The sequence below is a fragment of the Carettochelys insculpta genome, chromosome 21 (genome assembly GCF_033958435.1).
Source record: "Carettochelys insculpta isolate YL-2023 chromosome 21, ASM3395843v1, whole genome shotgun sequence".
In the NCBI taxonomy this organism is placed as follows: domain Eukaryota; kingdom Metazoa; phylum Chordata; order Testudines; family Carettochelyidae; genus Carettochelys; species Carettochelys insculpta.
In genome coordinates, this window is record NC_134157.1 from 23,758,438 (window position 1) to 23,780,786 (window position 22,349).

At 46.5% G+C, this 22,349-nt stretch overlaps 1 protein-coding gene across 2 annotated transcripts in view; it reads left to right on the forward strand.

Annotated features, from left to right (window-relative positions):
* Window positions 1–21,346, forward strand: part of GAPVD1 (GTPase activating protein and VPS9 domains 1) — a 78,959-nt gene extending 57,613 nt beyond the window's left edge. For both annotated transcript variants that reach the window (XM_075015222.1, XM_075015223.1), the window contains exons 20-26: window positions 4,259–4,368; window positions 5,021–5,180; window positions 5,859–6,046; window positions 7,427–7,640; window positions 8,351–8,423; window positions 10,402–10,599; window positions 17,342–21,346. In XM_075015222.1, coding sequence (XP_074871323.1) covers window positions 4,259–4,368; window positions 5,021–5,180; window positions 5,859–6,046; window positions 7,427–7,640; window positions 8,351–8,423; window positions 10,402–10,599; window positions 17,342–17,482 — 1,084 coding nt within the window. In that variant the 3' untranslated portion in view covers window positions 17,483–21,346. The remainder of the gene's footprint in view (window positions 1–4,258; window positions 4,369–5,020; window positions 5,181–5,858; window positions 6,047–7,426; window positions 7,641–8,350; window positions 8,424–10,401; window positions 10,600–17,341) is intronic.
* Window positions 21,347–22,349: the final 1,003 nt, after the last annotated feature.

Sequence of the window (22,349 nt, forward strand, 5' to 3'; positions counted from 1 at the left end):
ACCTGTCAAACCACAACTTCGACAATTATTCCAGACTTGCTTCCCTCATGGATTTCCTTCCAGAAGATAAGAAACCGGTGTTAAATGCGATCGTCCAAGAGGGCTACGCGGCCTCATGAAGAGGAGTCCAGATTGCCCTGGACATGGCAGACACGGCAGCATGCTCCACAGCTACAGCAGTGGTAACGCGTAGAGAATTGTGGCTCCAGACGTCTGGCACTCCCAGAGATCTGCAAACAAAAATCGTAGACCTTCCATTTGATAAACAGAAGTTATTCGCAGATGCAACTGACTCGGTCCTACACTCCAGCAAGGACTCGAGAACCACGCTTAGGACCCTGGGCATATATACCCCTCCGTACAGGAGGAAGAAGTTTTACCCCCAGCAAAGGCGCTGCGCTTATCAACCTCAGAGTGTACACTACCAACGGAGCTATGACCAGGGACCACCAGCAGCAACAGTATAGGGCCCCCAGATGACGCCCCCACCAGGGTTGCGCACCCTCGGGGCAAGCCCTGAGACAGCAAGTTTGATGGGTATGTCGAGGACTGAAATATCAACACCATCCTTCAATGCCAATCCCAGCACATGTTCCATCATCGGCTCAAACAGTTCTACTCTCAATGGCAAAACATCACCACAGACAAATGGGTTCTGGAGATTATAGCCACGGGATACACGATCCCCTTCCAATCACTACATCCACCGAAACCACCCACCCAGCCCTTCTTCAAGGACCCCTCCCACAAGGCAAGGTTAAAACAGGAGGTAGACCATCTCATGTTCATAGGGGCGGTGGAGAGAGTCCCGGAACAATTCCAAGGGAAAGGGTTCTACTCACGGTAGTTCCTAACAGAGAAGAAGACGGAAGGCTGGAGGCCAGTCCTGGACCTACGGGCCCTCAACTGGCATCTGCGCAAACAGCATTTCAGGATGATTACAGTTGCCTCCATACTTACAGCATTGGACGATGGAGACTGGTTTGCAGCCCTCAACTTGCAGGATGCATATTTTCGTATAACTGTTCACCCGGCACACAGACGTTTCCTCCGCTTCACAGTAGGCAGGGAGCACTTCCAATACGGAGTTCTTCCGTTCGGTCTCTCTTCAGCACCCAGAGTGTTCACCAAAACACTGGCGGTAGTATCAGCTTACCTACACAGACAGGGTGTGTTCATTTTTCCATACTTGGACGACTGCCTACTGAAAGGGGCCTCAAAGGCAGAGGTCCTACGCATGATACACCTCACTACAAACACATTCGCCTCGTTGGGCCTAGTTATCAACCTCTCGAAATCAAAGACCAAGCCTACGCAGAATATAGAGTTCATAGGGGCACGCATAGACTCTACTACATCAAGAGTATACCTGCCCGAGGCCTGTTTCCGCACCCATCAAATCCCTGATACAAGTGATGACATACAGCCCCACAGTGCCAATCCTAACATGTCTGCAACTGTTGGGGCACATGGCGACCACCATGTTCGTGGTACAGAATGCCAGGCTGCATATGCGGGGCCTGCAGCATTGGCTGGCGAGCATGTACAAACCAATAGTCCATACCATCCACAGGGCAGTATTGTCCACAGCAGAGGTGCACAGGTCACTGGCATGGTGGGCAGATCCCAAGAACTTACTAGTAGGGGTGCCCTTCCACCAACCACAAATCGCGATTTTTCTTACAACAGACGCATCCCACGTAGGAATAGGAGCGCACGTCAGCAACAAAGTAACTCGGGGGCTGTGGTCCCCCGCGGAAAAGGCATTGCACATAAACATACTAGAACTCAGAACAGTGTTCAACACATGCAGACGCTTTTGGAAATACCTGCACGGCAAAGTAGTCGGGATAAATACTGACAACACCACCACCATGTTTTATATCAACCGGCAAGGAGGGGCCAGATTCTGTGTGCTAAGCACAGAGGCAGTCAGGTTGTGGAACTGGTGCATTGTCAACAAAATAACGCTGAAAGCCTCATACCCGCCCAGTGTCCACAATGTGAAGGCGGACCAGCTAAGCAGGCGATTTGCGCTCACGCACGAGTGGCAGATCTGTGCTGATCTGCTCTGATGAGTTTTTCACAAATGGGGGGTTCCCCAAATCTATCTGTTTGCCACTTACAACAACAAACAATGCCCTCAGTACTGCTCCAGAGCGGGGATAGGACAGGGATCCTTGGGGGACGCATTCACGGTGCCATGGAAGGGCCCTCTGCTCTATGCGTTCCCTCCCACGTCACTCATTCACAAGGTTCTAGAGAGAGCCAAAAGAGAGAGAGCACGCATAATACTGATAGTCCCAACCTGGGACCGACAGCAATGGTTTCCTCTACTTCTGCGCATGTCATGCCGCCCGCCACTCCCCCTACCGGTAGTGCTGGACCTTCTCACACAGGTTCAGGAGTCCATAGTGCACCCACACCCTCAAAGACTCTGCCTACAGGCGTGGCTAATCCATGGCTCAGCGCCTTAGAGAGCACATGTTCGGAGGGAGTGAAACACGTTTTGGAGTCCAGTTGAAGGACTCCCACCAGAAGGACTTATGCGCAGAAGTGGAAACGATTCATCTCCTGGTGCTCTTCCAAGCAGTTGGCTCCTCAGGGCGTCCCTATAACTGAAATTCTAGAATACCTGCTGGAGCTAAAACAAGATGGACTCTCCCTATCCTTTCTAAAGGTCCATCTTGCAGCTATATCAGCATTTCAACATAAAGAGGAAGGGCCAACCATATTCGCCCATCCCATGGTCACACGGTTCCTAAAGGGGATGGTAAACCTGTACCCCCCTCGGAAACCGCTATCACTGCCATGGAGTTTGGACTTGGTCTTCCACACCCTGTCGGGACCACCCTTTGAACCATTGGCCACAGTACCCCTCCGGCTACTTACCCTGAAAACAACCTTCCTTCTCGCTATCACATCAGCCCGCAGGGTGAGCGAACTCATGGCAATAATGGCAACGCCACCCTGCACACTATTCTCAAAAGAAGCGGTGATCTTACGATTACACCCAGCTTTCCTTCCAAAGGTTTCCTCAGAGTTCCACATTAACGAACCAATAGTATTACCCTCATTTTATCCTAAGCCTCACAACTCTACCAAAGAGGCATGGCTGCACCTGCTAGACGTAAGGAGGGCGTTGGCCTTTTACATAGACAGAACTAAGCCCTTCCAGAAAATGGGACAGAATCCTGGTGTGTCTTGCACCCAGGTCAAAAGGGGAAGGCCTATCCTCACAAAGAATTTCAAATCACATCGTATCCTGCATAAGACTGTGTTATGAGCTGAGTAAGATCCCTCTGCTAGTTCCATCCAGGGCTCACTCCACCAGAGCGATGGCAACGTTGACGGCCTTCTTCAAAGGCATCGCGTTAAAAGACATCGGCAGAGTGGCGACTTGGTCATCTTATGACACCTTTGCCAAGCATTATGCCATGCACCGGGTGTTCAATGAGGATACACGCCTATCAACAGCAGTCCTATCAAGGGCAAGCCGCACATAAGTGGACACCCACCTCCCTAACTGGGGTCACTGCTGGGTAGTCACCTACTGTGGAGCACCCACGGGGACCACTCGAAGAAGAGAAGTTACTCACCTGTGTAGTAACGATGGTTCTTCAAGATGTGTCCCTGTGGGTGCTCCACTACCCGCCTGTCCTCCCCACTTCAGAGCTCTGTTTTCATGTTTTTCAGAAGCATCCGGGGCGGTTGGTCAAGGAACTGGCAGGGACCGGATCGCGCATGTGACCGAAGGCGCGCGAAGGACTGGCATGCATGAGCGCATGTGCGACCCCACGGAGACTGCTAAAAATTTCCAATCTGCGGCGCCGGGACAAGCCAGACACCTACTGTGGAACACCCACGGGGACGCATCTCGAAGAACTATCTTTTTATTTGGTAACTTCTCTTTTTATTTGGTAAAGGTTCCACAAGAACTAAGGTCTGGACTAAGTTTCATTCGAATGCTTACTGAGAGAGATCTTTTCAAAAGCCAAGTTTTTAAACAGGAGCATTTTGCTTGTAGAGCTGAATGAACTATGTGATGTATTGTCATACAAATTAGTGCTGTTTGCGCTGTATTTGAAAACAGAAGAGTCTGCAAGCTTCTAATCCTCACATGAAAATGTTAAATCTTTATCATCTGGGTCTATTACAGTTACATTATTTTGAAATTTTTAAAGATGTTGTTGCTTTTCTTTACAAGTGTTTTTTAATCAACACTGTATTTAGGGAAAATAACACTTGTTCTCTTCAGGGATGCAAAGAAGAAACTGAGACTGGCTCTTTGTTCAGCAGATTCTGTTGCCTTTCCAATGTTGACCCATTCAACAAGAAATGGTCTACCAGATCACACTGACCCTGAAGGTAAATCCTCTGCCATTACAGATACACGCATCTCTATTATAAATTGCTTTTCCTACTCCTACCCTCATCTTCATATTTTCTTCCATGCTTCCCCCCCACCACATGGGACAACCTGCCAAATCCCAGTTTCCTGTGTTCTGTAATAAGGTACTTTGGCAAAGTTGTGCTGTAATATAGTGAGGCAGAACCTGAGGTTTTCTAGTCTTCTCCCTGGAAATAGTCCCCTATTAAAATGTTATAAATTGGAGCTGCAGAGAAACTGGAGGAAATTTTGAGAAGGATGCCTTAGACGAGTTAGTATCTCTTCAGATTAACTCCTCTTATTGCTTAAGAAAAGTGTGCATTCGTGTACATTCGCATGTATGCAGTACGTGCATGTGTAGCTCTAAGTTTTACTTGCTTTTTTTTCCTTTACTTATCCCTTATCTAGTGTATATAAAGGCCTTTCTTAAACAACTGTGTCAAGTGTGTATCAAAATAACACAACTCTTGTTGGATATATCATAACATACATCAGCGAAGTGATTTGAAAGTAGTATATGCACCAGCTTTTCCATGGGGCTCTTTGAGATCAAAACACACATTCATTTTTTTTCTGTCTGTGGGGAAGACACTGTAGGCAGTGTACTAATTCTGTCATGTTTTTGGTCAGACAACGAAATTGTGTGCTTCTTGAAAGTTCAGTTAGCCGAAGCTATTAACCTACAAGATAAGAACTTGATGGCCCAACTGCAGGAGACAATGCGCTGTGTAAGCCGTTTTGATAATAGGACATGTCGAAAGCTACTGGCTTCCATTGCAGAGGATTATAGGTAATTTGTGTTATATCTCATTATTAAGCTGTTTCCAAGAGGAGGTTTTTATCCGCTAGCAGGATGGACATGTTCAACTTGACTTACGTTGTTGTTTTTTTGTTTAGGTGGGTTTTTACATCTGCGCTTTCCCACCAAATGCTGAAATTCTCTGTGCCTTCTAAGAATGAACCATAAAAGGCTTGAATCTGAAATCAGCCCAACCAGTAGCAAACTCTAGGAAGAGACTGTTGTTAGGCCAGCCTGATGGTGCATGATGCTCAGCACTGGCACATAGGAGATCTTATTTAGATTCTGCTTATTTGTTGGAGGGGAAGGGCTGTGGCAGCAGTGAACTGACCTTGGAATTTGGGAAGCTGTCTTACTCCGGAAGCTGAGAACAACAATAAGTCCTGTGGCACCTTATAGACTAACATATGTTTTGGAGCATAAGCTTTTGTGGGCAAGGACCCACCTCATCAGATGCACGAGTGGGGAGGGGTTTCAGAGGCGTGTAGGCTGCGAAGTTGAGGCACTAAACAGAAGGCTGTACATCAGCTTGAATTCAAGATTTGCTATTCAACTCAAGTTTTGTAGAAGACTCCTCTCCTGCCATTTTATAACCAGGTCTAGGTAGCTAGGGTCCTACTTTTCTTTTTATTGTAGAATCATTAATGAGAGAACCATTTTTAATTTTAGGAAGAGGGCTCCATATATTGCTTACTTAACTCGATGTCGCCAAGGCCTACAGACCACACAAGCCCATCTGGAAAGGCTCCTGCAGAGGGTTCTACGTGATAAGGAAGTGGCCAACAGATATTTCACTACAGTGTGTGTGAGGTTACTTCTGGAAAGCAAAGAAAAAAAGATAAGAGAATTTATTCAAGGTAATTAAGAGTGTGGATCGTCTCTACCTTTTTATGTTCAGTGTTTAAAAATAGACTACACCTCAAGTTAGACTCTTAGAATAGATTTGTTCCTAACTGGTTTTAAATAGCTATTCACACAGAATCTGAGAAGAGAAACATTGTTTATGTCTTCTGTGCATGGTCACTGGTTTGGGCTTTGGTGTGCTGCAGCTTAATAAGTAAATGCAACCCCCACCCCATCAAACACAAATAAGTGAAGTTACTCAGTTAAAATGAGAGTGGAGAAGTACACTAACTGTTGAACTTTGATCTGCAGTAAAATGAACATGTCCCTGTGTAACCCAGGAAGAACATTTTCACTGGGCAGAATGGAGAAGCTGGATCTTCAGAGAGTCTCTGAGATGCTAGGCTGGAGATAAGAATTAGCAAATGTGGTTACAGGGAGGAGGGAGTGATAGCAGTGCTCCCAGGGTGGGAGGAAGCAGGAGGGAGAGCCAGTGGTCCTGCTACATTGCATTACCTGGGATCATTGTGTGCCCTATGTAGTAAACCCTCGATTTAATGCACTAATAGAGGGGAGGGTGTCCATTAATTCCTAATCTGCAGCATGTCAGCGCATGCTGTCTGCTTGTGCATGTGCCCGTGCCCGGCCCGGCCAGGTGGGTGGAGTGCATGGTGGCTCCTCTGGCCCTGGCAGCCACAGTGGCAGCTTCTGCAGCCCCAGCTGCTCTTTCTAGCCGCAACAGCAGCAGTGGCTCTGCCTTCAGCGCCTTGAGTGAGTCACTAGCATGTGTTTGGTGTTGGGGCGCCTGGTGGACAGTATCCATTATTTCCGAAGTCTGTTGAATTGTGGGTTTACTGTTTGTTGCAAACGTTTTGGTACAGTAATATGTCTGTAGCAACAATGCACGTTTAATCAAATACAAGACTGGAAGATGGTACACATGGGCTTTCCTAATCTCTTTTCTTCCTCGCGATAATGTTTGGCAGCTGTAATGATGTTGGTCATTATTGATGAACTTCATAGTAATTAGACAAGAACTTTCCTTCTTTGTGGTGCCCGGTGAGGGAGGTAGAAGAGTATCTGTTTGGGAGGAAGGGGTAAGTCATGAGAACTGAATAATTCACTTAGAGCTCCAGATGAAGTGAGCAGTGCAGTGCCAAGCAGAGTGCTTGGACTGTACTGTCTGGAAAATGTATTCTCTACTTTTTTTTCTGATTTCTTCACTGGAATGACCCTGTTCTTCCCATACCCCTCCACCAATGGCCCACTCAGCCGCAAAGCTACAAACACTGACCAGCACTGACCAGTTTCTGGCTCTGCTTTCTTGATGGGCCGTGCAAAACTGCTTTAATTCACCTTTTTAATTGAGTTTCCTCCTTTCACTTTGTGTGCAGATTTTCAGAAGCTCACTGCAGCAGATGATAAAACAGCCCAAGTGGAAGACTTCCTTCAGTTTCTGTATGGGGCCATGGCCCAGGATGTCATCTGGCAGAACGCCAGTGAGGAGCAGCTCCAGGATGCACAGCTAGCCATAGAACGCAGTGTGATGAATCGCATTTTCAAACTTGCATTCTATCCTAATCAGGATGGGGACATTTTGCGCGACCAGTAAGTGAAAAGTACTAGAGGTACCTGATTTAGCTCAGTGTATAGAGAGAGATACTGATTTTTTTTTCCTCTGCCTCCCCCCACCAAAACAAACTGGAGTGCCTTGGCAGAAAAGTCAGCCTTACCATACAATCCCATTGCTTTGCCTTAATTGTTTACATAAATAGGTTTTCTGTATACAAGAAACTACTCCAAGTTTTTTCTTTAAAACCCTGCACAAAAGTCTACAGTTGTAGCAAGCTACAGAGGAAAATGGTCATAGCTTTGTGATGTAGGTACTAGATCACAACTCCTGTAATTTTGTATTCCTCAGCAGATAATTAAAACTTTCTTCAGGGCACACACCCTCCATTTACAGTTTTAATGCAGGTGGCCATGTGCAGCCTGGGTCTTTCGCTTTCCCTAAAGCACAGGTTTTTTGATGGCTACAGCCAGTAAAGTGTTGGATTTGGTGCACCATAAGGCAAGTCCTTCAGTTAGTGAAGTGGATGCAGGCTAACCAGGTGAACATGGTCACTATTTCTACATGGCATTCCTGTTGCTGCCTCTTGTGTCTGTAAGGTATCGTTCAGATAAATTGAATTTATAAACTTGTGTTTAGTGTGTGTGAAAGCCAAAAGGGGGTTTTGCTGCTTCTATGCAAACGGTCTTTGGTCTCTTGAGATGTCTGGCTCTTTTTTTCACTTCACTTTTTGTTCCTCCTTTTTCAGGGTCCTTCATGAGCATATCCAAAGATTGTCTAAAGTAGTGACAGCAAACCACCGAGCACTTCAAATACCAGAGGTAACAACCACTTCTTCCCTCTGATGTTGTGGTTTTAAGTTAGAGGAAATAAAAATAATAGCACTTCTCTTCCCAAACAAGGTGATGGAGCTGTACAGTTTGTTCTTTGTCATTAGGTGATGCTGCTGTTATACTCCCATGGAGGAAACGCTAGTTTGAAGATGTATTTACCATTTGTCACTTGTGCAGTGACTAATAGTAAACTAATACTGAGAGTCTTTCATTTATAAGAAAGCCACTAAAAAATCCAACCCACCTGAACTGAGAAGGAGTAATCCTGTAAAAATATTTTTAATTGGTTCAAAATTAATGAATGTCATAGTTTTGGTTTATATTCACCAGGTAAGCTAAAATCTCTCAGTATTACCTAGGTTGGAAAGCACCTCAAGTAGTCTATATCCCTGCATCAAGGCAGGGATAATTCTGTTATCCCCAAGCAATCCCAGAGACTCGGAGCTGGCCTTGATATATATAAACTCACTCACTCGAAGATCATTTGGTGACTTCCCATGGCTGCTGATTTTTGCCTTCCTTCCTAGTAAGGGTCCAGGATTTTCCCCATGTGGATCTCATTCAGAATCCTAGAATGTCTGAGTCAATGTAAAGAAGTGGAGATGGGCAAGAGCTATTTTTGTTTAGATTATCACCCGCTTCAATCAACACTGGGATTTGTAGTTTACTACCATCTGATTTTTTTTCAGTTCTTAGTGTGGTGGACCTCCAGTCACTCACTCTGGGTCCCACGCTTCCTGGTGGCCTTTTAGCTTGCATCAGAGGCTCATGGTGACCCTCATACTGCCTCTCTTCTTTCCAGAGGCGAGGGACTCCACTTACTGAGCCATTCTCATCACAGGCAAATCTTTAGCCCGGAGCAAAACCTTTCTAGCAGTTCTTGCTCTCCGTTATTGCTGCCAGCGGCAGCTGTCGTGTGTCCTGTCTCGCCCCCGCCCCACCCCCGGTCATGGAGGGGGTGGTGGGAATCCAGGATCTGGGCTCCCAGCCCAGGGATGCTGGAGAGATGCAGCTGATGGGGCTTCTCCTTTGTGCCAGTTGCATCAGCCTTTTCACTGGGCCACTTCTCCACCCACTCCTCACATTGCTTTCACTCAGGTACCTGGTTTGGTTTTCCCCTTTCTCCAAACCTCCACTCTCTCAGCACCTCCTCCGCTCCTGGCTCCACTCTTCTTCTTCTTCTCCCTTCCCTTCCCCCCCCCCCCCCCCACTCCCCAATTACCCAGTGGTGCAGGGACATTTTTAAGGTGAGTCTAACTGGCAGTAGGTGGCCTGCTTCTAATTAGCCTGTTTCTACAAGACAGCTCTTAATGAGACTCAGGTGCCTTCTCTGCAAGAACGAGAACCTGCTCACCCAGCTTTGACTTTAAGAATTATACCTGTGTGACAGCACAGAATTTTATCTCTTAGCCTTAGCATAATATTTTTTAAATTGATAATATTTCACCCCTTATAGAGGATGATTCTTTCTCAGATTACTTTACAACAGTAAATCCTCACAACATCCCCATGCAAGAGGAAGGAAGTTATCCCTATGAATCGGTAGGGAGAGAGAAACAAAATAAAATTAAGTGAATAGTCAAGTGTCGCAAGAGAAGTCAGTATCAGAGGCTGGTCTAGAACTCATGAATTTCTCTTCCAGATCTTTTCTTGGTCCACACCTCTGAAAAGGTGAGAGTGAGTCAGTCATTTATACGGACGTTAGACCCTTATGTCTCCGTCTTCTGAAACACTGCATTGGAGAAAGTCAATAAAAGAACTAGCTGATGGTGTGTTAAACAGATGATTAGTGTTACTTTCAGTGTTGCTTAAACACAGAAAATGAGGAAGGTAACCAGTTTTTCCCTTGCCTTCTCAATCCCCAGTGTGCTGCACCCACCTTTAAGTCTACACTATTAGAATACACTGCAGAAAAGCCTTAATCACTTGGACTGACTAGAACTGAAAACATTTTTCTTCTCTTAAGGTATATCTCCGGGAAGCACCATGGCCATCTGCACAGTCTGAAATCCGCACAATTAGTGCTTACAAAACCCCACGAGACAAAGTGCAGTGCATTCTACGAATGTGTTCAACCATCATGAACTTGCTGAGTTTGGCCAATGAAGATTCGGTCCCAGGGGCAGATGATTTCGTTCCTGTTTTGGTGTTTGTTCTGATAAAGGTGAGTCCTCTAGAATAGAACATAGATATTCTCTCTGTGCACCTCTGGAAGTCCCTGGCCACTGGAGGGAACTTTGAAGCTCTTGGGACTCTCTTGAAGAGAATAAGTGTCCACGTTAATCTATCAGTTAACATACCCCTTTAGCAAAGCCAGTTGTGGCATATGTGCTGTGGCCGCACTTGGCCAAAGCTTTGAAATGGCCGTGCTAATGGCCAAATTGAAGAATACTAATGAGGTGCTGAAGTGACTATTCAGCACCTCATTAGCATGCTGCCAGCCATGGCACTTCAAAAATACTGCTTTCGAACGTGTGCAGCTCAGCTACATGGGGGTCCTTTTCAAAAGGACCCCGCGCATTTTGAAATCCCGATTCCTGTCAGCTGATAGGAATATACTAACTGTATTAAGAATAAGGGGGGTTTCGAAATGTGCAGGGTCCTTTCGAAAAGGGCCCCCATGTAGCCGAGCTGCATGCGTTCAAAGGCGGCACTTCCGAAACGCTGTGGCTGACAGCATGCTAATGAGTTGCTGAATATTCATTCTTCATCGAGTGTCCCTGTGGGTGCTCCACAATAGGTGTCGGGCTCGCCCGGCGCCGCAGATCGGAATTCTTCCAGCAGTTTCTCCTGGATCGTGCATGCGCCGGCGCGCGCTGCTCCCTTGCGCGTCCTCGCCAGTTCCTTCTCAACCGCCATCGGCTGCAGACGGAATCGCTCAGGCTATGGCCAGAGTCAGATTAGACAGTGTTTCTACGTGTAAATTGTTTCTTTTTTTCAAAAAAAGAAGAGAGAGGGGAGCAGAGAAGAAGAGTGGACGTGAAGGCCAGTAGGCCGCCCGCTGCCCTGCAGGCCAGGGTCCACAATTCGGGTAAACAGGCACGGAGAAGGTGCTAAGTACCCTATTAACAGTAAAAGACTCACCGAGATGGCTTCTTCAGGCTTTAAAGAGTGAGAGTCCTGCCGTGAAACTATGCCGGCCTCCGATGGGCATAGTGAATGCATCCGATGCCTGGGGGAATCACACGTTACCCACAAGTGTTCCCACTGTGCTAAGCTCACAGCCAGGGCAAGAAAAGACAGAGAAATGCATCTTAAAATGCTCTTGTTTGATAAGGCCCTCCAGCCAGACGCGCTGGAGAGGCAATCAGAAGGGCCCTCTGGGTTCCACAAAAGGAAGGCAGCTTCTCTGACCCCCTCGGTGCAAAAACGGAGGAAGCTCTCCCCAGCTCGATCCCTGCCGGCGGTCTCAGCGAGCGGGACGGGCGGAGCACACAGCCCCTAGCCACATATTCAGGCAAGCAGCACCGTGGCAGCGCACGTGGCAGAGGCTGAGCCTCCAATTACAAAATAGCCGGCATGCGCAGCGCCTAGAGTGGCGGCCAGGCCAGCGCAGGAACCGGGGGCACCGCCACAGGCGGCACCGACCCCCGCGGCACCAACGGCGCAGGGCCAGCAGGCACGGAGCCCGCAGGCACCGGAGGAGGTTATTCGCGCGAGGCCGAGATCCCCGGCGCAGCAGGGGGCGGTGCCAGCCCCGCAGGGGAGGGGAAAGGCAAGAACAAAAACCCGGCACCGCAGCCCTTCTCTGGACCGGGCTGCGCTGCTGCTAACAACAAGCTCTCCCCCTGTGCTACACACGCCGCCCAGAAGGCCTGGGTCTCCACCGGCCTATCCAGAACCACCTTCTCCGTTCCTCCAACCAATGTCACCATGGCTGGGGCCACCTTCGCCCTTTCTGGGATTGGATCCGCTGGAGTACTATCACAAACCAGTGTCACCGCTATCTGTGTCATTGCGGAGGTCTCGCTCTCCCAGACATTGGAGGTACAAACCCCGAGAGTGGTCCAGGTCTCCGTCCCTGGACCCGTGCCCGTGCTGCCATGGTCGTTCCTATCATGCTGGACACAGACACCCCAGGCCTACACCCAGGGGCAGGTCCCCCACGGCCAGCCAATACCCCTGTGGATGCTCCCGGGTGGGGTTGGAAACTCGGTTATCTCAAGGGGAGTTAATTTTAGAACCCCGAGACTTTCCTTTGCAGTCCTCCAGTGAGCAGGTACACCATCGACCGCAGGAACCTGAGAGTTCGAGGGAGGTTTACCCTAGTGGTTCCTCCTCATCCTCCCCAGATGAAGCCATGGCCCCTGGGGATGTTGCTCCCCCGGATGACCTTAAACAGTTTCAGGAGCTGTTTAAAAGGGTGGCTTTCACGCAAGGCATTCAAACGGCAGAAGTGCAGGAGAAACATCACAAACTCCTGTGAGACCCCCGGCTTCATCCAAAATTGCTATCCCGCTGGACGAAGCCATTATGGAGTCAGCCACTACCATATGGCAGACTCCGGCCTCTGTTCTGCCTATGAATAAAAGAGCGGACAAGAAGTACTTTGTCCCGGCAAAGGGCATGGAGTTCCTCTTCAGTCACCCACAACCAAATTCTTTGGTGGTCGAATCGTCCCAGCGGAGGTCAAAGACTTCTCAGTACAAATCGGGGGGATCGGACAAAGATGCCAAGAAGCTACAGCTGTTTGGCAGGAAGGTATATTCCTCTTCCACCCTGCTATTGAGAATGGCAAATTATGCGGCACACCTAGCAAACTATAACTTCGATAATTACTCCAGGCTTACTTGTCTCATGGATTCACTTCTGGAGGATGAGAAGCCGGTGTTAAAGGCAATTGTGCAAGAGGGCTACGCCGCTTCGAGGACGGGAGTCCAGATCGCCCTGGATGTGGCAGTTATGGTGGCACGCTCAACGGCTACTGCAGTGGTCATGCGTAGAGAATCCTGGCTCCAGACATCGGGCATCCCGAGGGATCTACTGGTGAAGATCGTGGATCTTCCCTTTGACACGCAAAAGTTGTTGGCAGACTCAACCGACTCGGTCCTCCACTCCAGTAAGGACTCGAGAGCTACGCTTAGAACCCTGGGTATTTATACCCCTCCATATAGGAAGAAAAAATATTACCCTCAGCAAAGACGCTACCCGTACCAACCACAGCGTGTGCAGTATCAGCGGGGCTACGACCAAGGGTGACATCAACAGCAGCAACAGTACAGAACTCCCAGGCGACGTTCCCAACAAAGCCGTACACCCTCGGGACAGGCCCAAAGGCAACAAGTTTGACGGGCATGTCGAGGGCTGCACTATCACTACCATCGCGCAATGCCACTCTCATCTCATGTTCCATCATCGCCTCAGACCGTTTCACTCCCAATGGCAAAAGATCACTGCAGACAAATGGGTGCTGGAGATCATAGCCACGGGTTACGTGATCCCCTTCCAGTCACTCCCACCGACGAAGCCTCCCTCCAGGCCCCAGCTCCGGGACGCTGCCCACGAGGCGAGGCTCAAACAGGAGGTGGACCACCTTACGTTCATAGGGGCAGTGGAAAGAGTGCTGGAACAATTCCAGGGGAAAGGGTTTTATTCACGCTACTTCCTCACAGAGAAGAAAACAGGAGGCTGGAGGCCCATCTTAGATCTTCGGGGCCTCAGCCGCTACTTGCGCAAACAATGGTTTTGGATGATTACAGTCGCCTCCATACTCATGGCACTGGATGATGGAGATTGGTTTGCAGCCCTCGACTTTCATATAACGATCCACCCGGCACACAGGTGCTTCATCCGCTTCATGGTTGGCAAGGAACACTAGCAGTACAGGGTTCTTCCGTTCGGCCTCTCCTTGGCCCCCAGAGTCTTTACCAAAACCTTGGCAGTGGTGTCAGCCTACCTGCACAGACAGGGGGTATTCATATTTCCATACCTGGACGACTGCCTACTGAAAGGAGCCTCGAAGACAGAGGTCCTACGCATAATACGTGTCACAGTGGACACGTTTTCTTCGCTGGGCCTAGTCCATAAACCTCGCGAAGTCAAAGACCGACCCCACACAGGACATAGAGTTCATAGGGGCACGCATAAACTCTATCACAGCAAGGGTGTATCTGCCCGACGCCCACTTTCGCGCCATCAGTACGCTGGTGCAAATCATTACATACAGCCCCACGGTGCCGGTCTTAACGTGCTTACAGCTGCTGGGCCATATGGCGGCAGCAACATTTGTGGTACAGAATGCCAGATTGCATATGCAAAGCCTACAGCATTGGCTGGCAAGCGTCTACAAATCGGCATCCCACACCGTTCACAGGGTAGTGTCGCCCACAACAGAGGTGGGCAGATCCCTGGCGTGGTGGGTATACCCCAAGAACTTGCTAGCAGGGGTGCCCTTTTACCAACCACAAATTTTTATTTTTCTTACTACCGACGCCTCCCACATAGGATGGGGAGCGCACATCGGCGACAAGGTGACGCAAGGGCTATGGTCCCCTGCGGAACAGTCACTGCACATAAACATACTAGAGCTCAGAGCAGTGTTCAACACCTGCAAGTATTTCCGAGACCACATATGTGGCAAAGTAGTTGGGATCAATACAGACAATACCTCCACTATGTTTTACATAAATCGACAAGGAGAAGCCCGATCCCGTGCCCTATGTGCGAAAGCAGTCCGACTGTGGAACTGGTGCATCGCCGACAACATTACGTTGAAAGCCTCGTACTTGCCAGGTGCTCACAACGTGAAAGCTGAGCAGGCGCTTCACACTCACACACGAATTGCAGATCCGCGCCGATCTGCTACGACCGATCTTTCATACATGGGGGGTTTCCCCAGATCAGTCTGTTTGCCACACAGCACAACAAGAAGTGTCCCCAGTACTGCTCCAGGGCAGGAGTGGGGCGGGGGTCCCTGGGGGACGCATTCATGATTCCATGGAAGGGCCCCCTACTTTACGCGTTCCCCCCCCCACAGCGCTTATCCACAAGGTCTTGCAGAAAGCCAGAAGGGGGAGAGCTCGCATGATACTAGTAGTCCCAACGTGGGATCGGCAGCAATGGTTTCCCTTGCGTCTGCGCATGTCGGACCGCCCACTGGTCCTCCTACCGGTGGTGCCAGACATACTCACGCAGGCCCAGGGGTCCATAGTGCACCCGAACCCTCAGAGCCTGCTCCTATAAGCATTGCTAATCCATGGCTCAGCTCCTTAGAAAGTACATGCACAGAGGGAGTACAACAAGTCCTGGAAAGTAGCCAAAGGACCTCCACCAGGAAGACTTATAAGCAGAAATGGACTCGATTCACAGCCTGGTGTTCCGCCAAACAGTTAGCTCCCCTTGCTGTTCCTATACCAGTAATACTTGAATACTTATTGGACCTCAAGAGGGACGGACTTTCATTATCCTCGCTAAAAGTCCACCTCGCCGCTATATCAGCCTTTCGGCATGCAGAGGAGAGGCCCACGGTATTTGCCCATCCTATTGTTACCAGGTTCTTGAAGGGGTTGGTAAACCTGTACCCCCCTTGGAAACCGCTTCCGCCATCGTGGAACCTGGACCTTCCACGGTGCTCAGCATGCTCACGGGTCCACCTTTTGAACCATTAGCCACGGTTCCCCTACATCTCCTTACGATAAAAACAACCTTCCTCCTTGCAATTACGTAAGCTCGCAGGGTCAGTGAGCTTGCAGCAGTTATGGCAACGCCGCCTTGCACAGTATTCTCAAAGGAGGCGGTAACCTTACGGCTGCACCCAGCCTTTGTTCCAAAAGTTTCATCAGAATTCCATCTTAACGAGCCAATAGTTTTACCCTCGTTTTACCTGAAGCCTCACAGCTCCAGCAAGGAGGCACGCCTGCATCTCCTGGATGTGAGAAGGGCGTTGGCCTTCTACATAGACAGAACTAAGTCCTTCCGGAAAACGGACAGGCTTCTAGTCTCTCTCGCTCCCAGGTCAAAAGGAGAATGTCTGTCTCTCTTCACAGAGAATCTCAAAGCACATTGTATCCCGTATAAAAATGTGCTATGAACTTCGAAAGACTCCTTTGCTGGCTCCACCCGGGGCTCACTCCACCAGGGTGGTGGCGGCGTCAACAGCCTTCTTTAAGGGCATTGCGTTGAAGGACATCTGTAGAGCGGCGACCTGGTCATCCTGTGACACCTTTGCCAAGCATTATGCCCTACATCGGGTATTCCAAGAGGATACCTGCCTCTCAACAGCAGTCCTTTCGGGAGCAAGCTGCACATAAACTGATTACCCACGTCCTTTCTTGGGTTACTGCTGGGTAGTCACCTATTGTGGAGCACCCACGGGGACACTTGATGAAGAAAGAGAAGTTACTCACCATGGTAACAATGGTTCTTCAAGGTGTGTCCCTGTTGGTGCTCTACCACCCGCCCATCCTCTCCGCTTCGGATCTCTGTCTAGTGTTTTTCAGGAGCATCCAAGGTGGTTGGTCAAGGAACTGGCGGGGGCCGGGGAAGCGCAAGGGAGCGGCGCGTGCCGGCGCTTGTGCGATCCAGGAGAAACTGCTGGAAGAATTCCGATCTGCGGCGCCGGGCGAGCCCAACACACATTGTGGAGCACCCACGGGGACACACCTCGAAGAACCATCGTTACCACGGTGAGTAACTTCTCTTTTCAGTGCCTCATTAGTATGGCCATTTCGAAGTTTTGGCCAAGTGTGGCCACAGTCATGGTGTTCAAAGTGCAGTTGCTGAATGTGGAATGGAGGCTGCATTTGTCCCCACAAGCATTACCCTACCAGCCTGTAACATGAATTACAAGGCTGGGGATGCCGTACGCATACATTTCTGTTTCTGTTCTATTCCACTTGTAACACTTATCTTCAAAACTTCCATCTCAAACTTGATTGTGGCATGTACCTTTTCTTCTTCACCTCCAGGCAAATCCACCCTGTTTGTTGTCCACGGTTCAGTACATTAGTAGCTTCTATGCTAACTGTTTAACTGGAGAAGAATCTTATTGGTGGATGCAATTCACAGCAGCAGTTGAATTCATTAAAACCATTGATGATCGTAAGTGACCCAAAAGGGCACTCATATGGCTGGACAATTAGCAACAAAGAGCCTGTAAGGATGTATGTCTACTGCTTCAAAGGCTGAAGAAAGACTTTCCTTGTATAATATTGTACAGTGTGGAAGCATTTAAAAACAAAAACAAAAAACTTTACTAATCACATTTAATTAATTTAACAATTTTTCTTTCCTCTCTGGTTTGGTTGCATCCCACCCCCTACCCCACTCCACCCCCCAGTAGAGATTAGCATGGGGAAAAAGGGACCACATTTTTCAGGTATTGTGGATTCTCGAAATGGTTTAGGAAACTGTTTTCTGCCACTGCCCCTTTCAGTTAGACACTTTTTTTCTCTTAGACTTCTGTTCATGTAAGTTCATTCATTTTCTTTGTTTTCAACCAAAAAGAACATGGCAAGCACTTGTAAGAACCTTTCTAGCTTAATACACCTGTTTTAAGAAAACACCAGCTTCACTGAAAATTTGTAGCAGTTGACCTAGTTATAAATTTTATTTCACCTGGGGTAAAATTAAAACCTAAGGACAATGTAAATATATTATATAATATTTAATGAACTGCCATCGTCTTTGGACTCATTATCCTCTCAACCAGCAAGCAAGAAATTCCTATTTCCTACAGCAGGTTGTGACACAGTATATTGGATAGTGAGATGACTTCTTCAATAGGGTAAGTTTAAAGAAGGGAAAACCTAAATATTTATTAAAATTTTAATAAAGTTTACAGAACTTTCTGAAACTGGAATTTACAATTCACAGGGCTCACTAGAAAGTTTAAAATGTTTTTAGCTCTGGAATAGTTTGGATACATAGAGGAGAGGGACTGTAAGTTTCAATAGATAAGTTCTTATATAAAAAGGAATAGTACATACCGTATTGTAACTTTTTCTTCTGAACTACTGTGTATACTGTACAAACCCCAAACAGAATACCTTACAGAACCTTAAACTGTAATATATATTTTGATTATTCACATTAAATATACATGGCAGGGGTTTCAGTGAATATTTTTTTACTATGTGTTCTTTGTATTGTCTCTTCTAGCAGTGCAGGCTTTACTGTTCATATAAAATATTTTAAAATGGCACATTGTCTTTTATAAAACCCATCATGAAATCAGTTCAGGGAATCTTTGCAGATCTGTCTCATCCTTTTTCAAACTGACAAGAGAAGACCAGGTGGACATCCGGGATGACTGAAATAGTAGAGATCCTATGCATAGCCCACATCATTTTTTTTATGCCTGTGTGAGTGGTCACTGGCCTTTTTCACTGTACAGCTATCTAAAAAAGGCCTGTGATCAGTTTCTTTTGTAAAAGGCAAAGTGCCAGCATTACACCTAGCTCCCTCTTCTTCTTCCTCCAATGCATATCACTTTGCTGGCATTGAAGTGAGCCATGTTTGTAGGTTTTTGGGGGTAAAAAAGTTACACAATCCACATTTCTTCTTTAAGTAGAAGACAGTTCATATGTCTAAACACCTCCTCAAAAGTGGGTTGAATATGTTTTTTGTGTTCTTGAAAAGGTCAGCATAGCACATGTTTTAAAAAGGGAATCCCTAAAAATCTAAGTAACTAGTACTTCTGAGAGTCCCTAATTGAAATTAGAACAACCTTTGTACCATATTAAGTGCTTGAGATGTGGTTCTGTTACCAATCTAGGCATAGTTCAGTGAAAGACGCTTATGTTTTGAATGATTTGATAATGTATAATTCAATACATTATTTTTATCATGTTCAATAGATCACAGGGAATCAAGTGAGATAGTATTTAAGTTCTTTTGTTGTTTATAGTCTTTCTCCTCTATTATAGACTTGCAGGGTACAGCAATGCTTTCTAGTAGCAATGAAGTTGCTGTAGTCTGCCTTAATGTGATCTTGAGTCTGAGTGGCATTGTAATACTCTTGTTTAGCTATCATGCTTTTTGGTGCTAGTATATTGCATTTATAACCCTGACAAATAGCATTCAGCAGAAGCACAATACTGCCCTTTTAGAGTGCACCAGAATTACAGTTAAAAGCAATGTCAGTTTGCTATACCACAGTTCAGAACATGTTCTGGTGTGTTACATTATTACTGAGAATTTCCTGTGTTAATGTCAAAGGACTGATTATCCCCTTAATTCTTCAGTTTTGGTTTTAGTGACTGAGAATATTTGGTCTCTAAAACCTGTCATATTCTAAACTTTTTTTCTCACATTTAACATTCAGCACAAAGCTCTCCAAGGGGGAGCAAATAGAATAATCATTTATTATCATATATCTTACCTTGTTATTATGGACACAAGTTGATCAACTTGATCATTTTTTCAGAATTTATTCTCTTTACTAGAAGGGTTTTTTTCCTGATACACACATTCTTCACATTTGCATCACTGCTCCTTTTGTGTATGGAAAAAAGTACTGACAAAATTGAACAATTTTTTAAATAAAAATTATTTTAAAAATGGTAAATATTTGTATATGCCCCAATATAGGTAAGAATCTTCACAACAGGATGGTCCTTTTTGCTTCTTTAACCCGCTATAAAAGACTTTTATATAATGTAATAAGTGTAGTAAAAGAATGAGGCTTTCCAAAGAATTAGGAATTGTACTGTTGTGTGTCCTCTTTTTCCTAGTGTCCTGATTTTGTTTTAAAAAGTTAAATTATATGTGCAGGAAGATGACCTAAGTTTTCTGTTGTGCAATAGTAAGAAAATAAAGATGTTTGAAAGCACATTAAGGACCAAACAGTAAAAACTGTTTTGCCAAAAGGCTCCAGCCAGCCATGCGCACCCATTGCATTGTATCAGTACTCATAAATTTCATTTTTTTTAAGTGGCTGAAGTAATTCTAGCAGTGAACTGGAGGGGGAAAAAAGATTTGGGAGGTAGGGAGAGGAGGTTAACAGCAAGTCATAGGTGCAGACTCAAGGCCCAGTTACTGAAGTTCAGAGTGCTGTCTGCATGAGTTAGAACTACTCAATCATCTGATTTCGTATGGTTGGGCCAGATGTACTACAAACGCATTGTTTTCCTCTGCTGGATGAGGAGTAGGAGGGAAGAGGTTTGGTTCTTTCATCTGCAGGGGGATCCCCTTTTACTTCTAACCCCTATTGTTTCATTTTTAAAGCTTTTTCAAGTGAAATTGCAATATATGGGCTATTTTTGTACTTCCAAATACTGAACAGAACTGCCATAAATTGTAGGAAGAAGCCGCAAACTCAGTCGTCTTTACTTTAGGTGAGTTTATGGTGAGCACCAAGTGCTGGATCAGATTGCTTATTGGAAAATGTTGATGTGTTAAGCCAAATTCTAGCAGAGATTTGCAATTTCATTGCCATGTTAATAACGCTGAATAGTTTGTATGGGGGAAGCTAGTAGGCTAAGAAAGGGGAAGCAGTTGCACAATCCTGCTTCTCAGAGCTGCATGAAAGTGAAGCATTATTTGTCTGAAGTCTAGTAATTTATGTGGCCAAGCTCATTCATATATATAATATATATAAAGCAGCCTTAGGCTAGCTGTGTGTCAGGAGGCCTGGAGCAGCAGAAAAAAGAGTGTACTGTGGGAAGGGGGGAGATAATCTTTTTTTTTTTTTTTTTTTTTTTTTGTGTAACAACTGATTAGCTTGATTGAGCCTGTACTACTGGAGAATTAATCTCTGCTGAGTTACTATTGTGTGTTCTGTACCTTTTCATCGTGCTTCACCTCTATTTAAAAGCTTTGTACTGCCTCTCTCTGAACCTGGTAAAGCCTTTAAAAATTTAAATTAATGAGCTTGCACAATCTTGTATACAGGAAACCCATATTGTCTCTACTGTGATTATTAATGTATTATATCATTCTGTAAAAACTGATTAAAAAGGAGAGCAGTTTAATTGTGACTCAGTTTAATGTCTCTGCATTGTAACATTCATGTAATGTTCTGTATATTCAGCAATGGTACTGAAACCAGCATTGTAAGCTTATTTTACTGTGATATCTCCAATTTTGTTTCCACTAATTTTTGCACTTTATTTTCAATTTAGCACTCTTGTGTTACATCTGTGGACTCCTCCCATATATACATATGCACAGCTCAAAAGATGTGGTGCAGGAAGGAGCAGAAAGGAAACAAGAGCCCAGTTTCAGGGCACTGTTTACAGCAATGGTAGTTATCAAGTGGCCAGCTGGTGGCATGTGTGAGGACTTGTATTGTATTGTGGTGAGCAGATGCTGCATTATTGTACAGTCCTGAGTGGAGTAATGCATTACGAGTTTCTCAACGTCCACCATGACTACTGAAGCTAATTGGCTCTGTTGGCATCTGTGGGGGGCAAAAGATCAGCTGAGTTTTGCAGTGAAGTAATTTCTACTCCTGAGCAGGTAATGGTTTCAGTATGCTATGTCTGGACAGGACACTGCAGGAAGATCTCTGCTGCCTGCTGCCTGCGCTGTAGCGGGTCAGTGGGTGGAGCATTTTATTCACCATGCCCGTGAGCATAAATGGGTCCTGGGTACCACCCTGCTGTGTGAAAGGTGAATAGACACTGTCTTAAACAGGGTGTTTGGAGATTAACCCCATTGAACATGATCTGTCAGTTAAAGGATAGACTTGGCTAGGCTCTACCCTGCTCCATTTAATTTGGCTAGTAGAGTGAAATAATTTGCAACAGCCTAACTGTAGATTGTGTCCAGCGACAATCTTGCAGCTCTTAAGGAGTCTTGAGACCTAGCTGTGATTTGCAGTTTCATGTATCTATATGGTACTCCCTTGGGGGTGGGACGGGAGGAGAGCAGTTCAGTACCTTCCACTGACTTGTCCAGTCTGCTGCTTGAACAGCATCTCTCGTGCCCGGGTGCAGAGGGTTAGGGATATTTGTTTTTCTCACTCCATCTGTC